This window comes from Chinchilla lanigera, unplaced genomic scaffold (assembly GCF_000276665.1).
Source record: "Chinchilla lanigera isolate Chin_1 unplaced genomic scaffold, ChiLan1.0 scaffold00122, whole genome shotgun sequence".
NCBI lineage: Eukaryota > Metazoa > Chordata > Mammalia > Rodentia > Chinchillidae > Chinchilla > Chinchilla lanigera.
In genome coordinates this window covers 388,489-393,918 of record NW_004955523.1, presented here as the reverse complement: position 1 = coordinate 393,918, position 5,430 = coordinate 388,489, and the positions used below count along the sequence as shown (strand labels likewise).

The 5,430-nt window shown below is 45.9% G+C and overlaps 1 protein-coding gene and 1 long non-coding RNA gene across 2 annotated transcripts in view; one reads left to right on the top strand and one right to left on the bottom strand.

The window, feature by feature from the left end:
- The window catches only part of Tmed10 (transmembrane p24 trafficking protein 10), a 44,483-nt gene extending 44,196 nt beyond the window's left edge, over window positions 1–287 (bottom strand). Inside the window, exon 1 of the mRNA XM_013507144.1 lies at window positions 1–287. Coding sequence (XP_013362598.1) covers window positions 1–213 — 213 coding nt within the window. The 5' untranslated portion in view covers window positions 214–287.
- Window positions 288–387: 100 nt separating this feature from the next.
- LOC106147155 lies at window positions 388–4,478 on the top strand. The gene is made up of 2 exons (XR_001231925.1): window positions 388–783; window positions 4,125–4,478. It is a non-coding gene; the product is annotated as an uncharacterized LOC106147155 (long non-coding RNA).
- Window positions 4,479–5,430: the final 952 nt, after the last annotated feature.

Genomic DNA, 5,430 nt, shown 5'->3' with positions numbered 1-5,430 from the left:
GCGCAGGCCGCCGGCGCCCCCAGACTGGTCGGTGATCTCGTACGCGCCCGTCACGAGTAGGTCCTTGTGGATCTCCTCGCGGAGACACTTGCGAGAATTAATGGGCAGATGGAAGGAGATGCCGAGGACCGAGCTGGGGCCGAGCAGGAGCAAGAACAGCAACGCCAGCGGGCCGGGGCCGGGCCGGGCTTGCGGGCCAGACGAACCAGTCATGGTGCCGGAGCCTCGTTCACCACTCGGGACCTCCGCCGCGCCGGAACCGGGAGGGCCCACGTGACTCACCTCTGACCTCGTGATGCTGCTGGCGCCATTTTGGAGACTGGCGAACGGATGAATGTATGCCAGAGTGTTTTGAAAGGGAGAGAAGGTTATGGTATCGTGTCCTGGTCGCCAGTTGAAGTGGTTAAAAACATTTCTTAGCGCAATAGCGCAAAAGTCTTAGTGTTGTTGAGGTTAGTGACGACTGAGTCGGCCATGTCAGGTATGGGCAGCCCTGGAAGTAATTCTCTGTCAGCCTCCGGAAGCTGTGCCTGAGAGCTTTAAGGGCGGTGACCCCGTAGCAACAGAGCCCCAATAGGGAACAGCCACAAAGCCCTTCGCTGGGCCCGCCCACCGGCAGCCTAGCCTGGCAGTGCCCGGCCGAGGGTGAGCCTTGCCGCTTTGGTGACAGCAGGAACATTGAGGCACTTGAGAGAAAAATTTCAAGGGAAGATTTGAATGTGGCTACTAGTGAGTGTGAGCCAGTATCAGAAGATGTAGAGCTCCCCAGATGAATGTGATCAGGTAGCTGTCCAGTTAACACCCCTGAGGGGGCAGGAGTACGCGGTTGGCTTTCTCAATGTGCGTCTTATTTTTGGGCAAACACTGAGCCTTTGCAGTGCTAGGTTATCTTCAAACGAAAGGTGAATGTTTTATTTATATGGAATAAGACAATATTTTGGTACAGTTTGAGAGATGGGCATAAAGTAAGATTTAGCAGATTAGTGTTGCAAAGGGAGGTAAGCATTTGTTTCAGATGCAAGCTTTGTGGGTCAAGTAGACGAGTCCAGATCAAGCAGATTCACCTGTAAACATTCGTGCATTCACCACACAGCCACTTACTGAGTAGCGACTGTGTGCCAGGCACTACCAGCTTGTACAGGAGCATGTTTATTGGTCTAACAAACCATTACTGAGATGCCTTCAGGCCAGGCGTGGTGGTGCACACCTGTAATCCCGGCACTCTGGAGGCTGAGGCAGGAGAATCGTTGTGAGTTCGAGACCAGCCTGGGCTACAAAGTGAGCTCAAGGCCAGCCTGAACTGCATACTGAGACCCTGTCTCAAAAAGACAATAAATAAATAAATAGATAGATAGATAGATAGGTAGATATGAATCTGATGTTGAAAGCTGAAGAATATAGAGATAAACAAGAACAAGACCGGAGCAATAGCATGTGCCTGTAGTCCCAGCTTTTTGGAGGATGGAGCAGAAAGATGCTGGAGCATGGGAGTTGCTGGCCAGCTTAAGAAACAGAGTAAGATTCTGCCTTTTGAAAAAACAAAACAGGCCTAGGCCAGGCATGGTGATGCACACCTGTAATCCCAGCACTCCGGAGGCTGAGTCAGGAAGATCCTTGCGAGTTCGAGGCCAGCCTGACAAACAAAAAAGAAACGTAACGAGTATACAGTAGTTTATGTTTTTAGTCATTGTCCGCATTAATTAATGCTTATTGAGCATTAGCAAATAGTCCAGAAGATGAATTTAATAATTTAAATTGTTCTTTTGTTTTTTGTAACTCTTTTAAGTCCACTTAGTTCTCTTCCTGGAACTGAAGTCCCATAAATAAAGAAGAACAAATGTAAAGAAGTGGTTAAGCACTTTAAAATTTGACAAATGCCATGTAATAATTACTTTATGAGGTGTCCACTTCAGAACATTGAGTTTGGTTGTTTTATCCCCGATCTCAGATGTAAGATAAGATTGTTATCTACTGTGTACACCCTGGTAATTTGCATTGGCCTTTCCCCTGCCAATGTGGGGAGTCAGTACAAACAGTTATCTAATTTGTTATTTGAAGTCTTTAGGTTCTGCTGACCGTTTGCAACAGGTTTGCCACCCATAAAATACCTGTGTACATGTTTCCTTTACATTTTCATAATAGATTATACATTTTAAAATATTTTTATTGTAGTGGCTCACACCTGTAATCCCAGCACTCGGGTGGCTGAGGCAAAAGGATCGCTGCAAGTTTGAGGCCAGCCTGAACTACATGGCAGGCTCCTGTCTCAAAAACAAAAACAAAACAAAACAAACATACATATCTTACATGGTGGTGCGCTCAGGAAGCTGAAACAGAAAGACTGCTGCAAGTTCAGGGCCAGCCTGGGCTAGACAGTGAGCCCGTCTCAAACCAACCAACCAACAAACAAGCCACTGTGTTCTCTCTTGCCTGATGGCCAGTCGTTGCGCTGTAGGGTGCACTTCTTTTCCTTGTTTTACTTGGCCCAAACTCACTCTGCAGAGCCTGTTTCTTTTCTTACCTTTAATCAAACTTTGCTGCCATAAAAGAATAGTTTCATGTATCTTAAAAATTTCATTTGACATAGTTCAAAAAAAACCCTGTGAAATAGAAGCTGTCCTCTTGCTTTACCCTCCAAGTAGCTGGGACAACAGATCCATGTTACTGCTCTGGGCTTATATTCCTTGTTTACACATGAGGACACTGAGTTTCTGAGAAGTCAAAGAAGGTTTGTACTGTCTGTGAAAAGTTATTCATGACACTTCTTAGAGAACTTTAAAGCAGACGCTATGCAAGAGGATTGTTGAGATTGCTATCCTGTTCATGGGACTACCATAATGGCGCCTTGTAGTAGAAAAGAGAGCTCAGTCTCAACTCTGAATACAGGAAAAAGCAGGAATTTATAGTCATGGATCAGGGTGGGATTCGATGATGGAAAATTACTAAGAGGAAATATCAAGGATGAGGGGGAGATTCTGGCTAAATTGACTTAGCAGAGTTCTTGCTAAAATCAGGCAGTGCACAGACACAGAAGTCCACACATCAAAGCCTAGCTGAGAAGAAAGTTCACAACAGTCTGCATAAAGTTTGGGCAAAGAGAGTCTCTTATCCCAAATCCCACAGCTTAGAAATGACAAAGGGCTGACCTTCCTCAGGCAGGTGCTATTATTTCCCATTTTATAGATGAGGAAACAGGTTCAGAGAAGCAGCTTTCCTGTGCCACTGGTCTAAAGACCTTTCCTGTCCTGCACAGCAGACCCTCGTGTTACGACTGACATGACATAGGAACAACTTGGGTTACGACCAGAGTTAGTTTTAACTTAGGACTGAAGTCTTGAGTTATGACCCTCGTGCCAGCCGCTTGTGCTTCCAGATGGCCTCAGATACAGATTTAATGCTTGAAGAGTTCTGGAAGGACCATTACAATACCTGTACACAGGGGAAGGCTTTGAAGGCTGTGTAGGAGCCTGAGCCTTCCAGTGACAACAAGAGTTACAGCCAGCTCTTGGGAGTGGATTGAGTTCAAAAGCCAAGGGCCCACTCTGTTCGCACTTATTCCTGGCTCCTATACTTCTGCCTCTACCTTCTGACCTTCATTATTTTCCCGTTAGCTCTCACCATTATTTCATGTAGCGGTTACTTTACTAATGTATTGTGTTTGCCAGTCTGTCTAACTCAAATGTCTATTTTGTGAAGGTAAGGAAATAGCTGATTTATCTTCCTAACCTGAAATAGTGCCTGTTACCTGGGCAGGATAAATGACAATTCTGTGAATGTAAGGCTGGTTCTTTGGCTCCTATGAGAAGACCTAAAAGCAAATTCCTTGTATTATTCCTCGCTGTTTTATACAAATGTATTTAATCTATAATCCACCTACAGTGTGGAAGGTTTCAGTCTCCCCCTGTGCTATGGTGTTGGAGGGAACCAAAACCTTAAAATCCCTAGGGAACCGAAACCTTTTAATGCTGCACCTGCATTCAAGCCAGTGCCATTTTACATCTGTGTGACGGGAAAGCCTCCTTTGGGACTGGAGAGCAGAGGGAAAGGGCCCCACAACTAAGGGAAATTCTTCTTCCTGGCCACCAGCCCTCTGCCATCCAGTCATCCCGGAACTTCCCCCGCAGATCCAGCTAAGATTCCTGTGCTCCTGAAGGCTGGGAGGTAAAGAAACATCAGGAAGAGACGCCCTTCATCTGGTCCAGCCCTAAGCCACAGGCTTCTCAACTTTTCCTTTCAAAAAGAGGGAGCATGTTTAAAGTACACCGTACCCAGACAGTGAATCAGAAGCTCTTACTAAAAATCAGCCTTTGTGAGGACTGGGGAGGGAGGACAGGGGAAGGATAAAGAATTAGGACGTTAAAAAAAAAAAAAATTAAGACATGTTCTGTGCATGGACCAGCTCCCCACCATGAATGTGATCATTATGTACCTCAAACAAGTACTAATAAAAGTATTTTTAAAATTGGCATTTGAAACAAGCTTGCTGGCGATTTTGTGGCTGGGAGTCTCTAGAATGGCTTCGGTCCTCTCCTGCTACCTCCTTCCACCAGCGTAATCCTCCAGGGTGGCTTAAGCCTCCTCGGTGTCAGTGCTGGAGCTGTCAGGAACCCCTGACTGCAGTGTTCCTGCTCGTCCATGTGTGCAGTCTCCCTCCCAGTGTATATTTACACAGCTAAGACAAGATGGCTTCTGTGAAGATATGAAAGACCCCTTGGAAGGCAGTTCGGCAGTGTTTGTCATGTGTCATACTCTGATCTGGTTTATGATTCCAAGAATTTTTTCAGTGGGTCCTCTAAATGTTGGAGTCCCTCAGGACCTGGTCTTGGAATGTGTGTGTGCTCTAGGTGGTGTCATCTAATCCCACATCCACAGGCTGGTGACTTCCAAACGTGGATGTCCAGCCGTGAGCTTTCTCCCTAAACTCCAGAATCTATTCTGAGTTCCCGACTCCACAGCTCCACTTTGATGACTAACAGTCAATTCATCCTTAGCTAGCTGTTGATTTCCTTTCCCTCCCCGCTCTCAAATCTGCTTTCTTCTCATCTCAGTAAATAGCATCACCTTCCACCAAGTCCCTGAGACCATCTTTACTTCCTCTTTCCTACCCTGCCTCCTGCACAGCCAGGTCTTCAGTAAGTCCCATCAGTTCTCTGTCCTAAATAGATGCTAATCAGTTTTTCTTCTCCAGACTAGAGGCCCACAAACTACTGTGTAGCCACACAGCTCAAATTTGGAATGCAACCTCCTGTTTTTGTATTGCCCAAGAGCTAAGAATGTTCTTTTACATTTTTAGAGGGTTGTTTAAAAGGAGGAAGAGCAGAGCACAAGAATGTGTGACAGAGAGCTTCTGTGGCCCACAAAACCTGAAATATTTCCTATCTGACCTTTCACAGGAAACCTGCTTCCCAGTCCAAGTCTCCTTACTGTTAT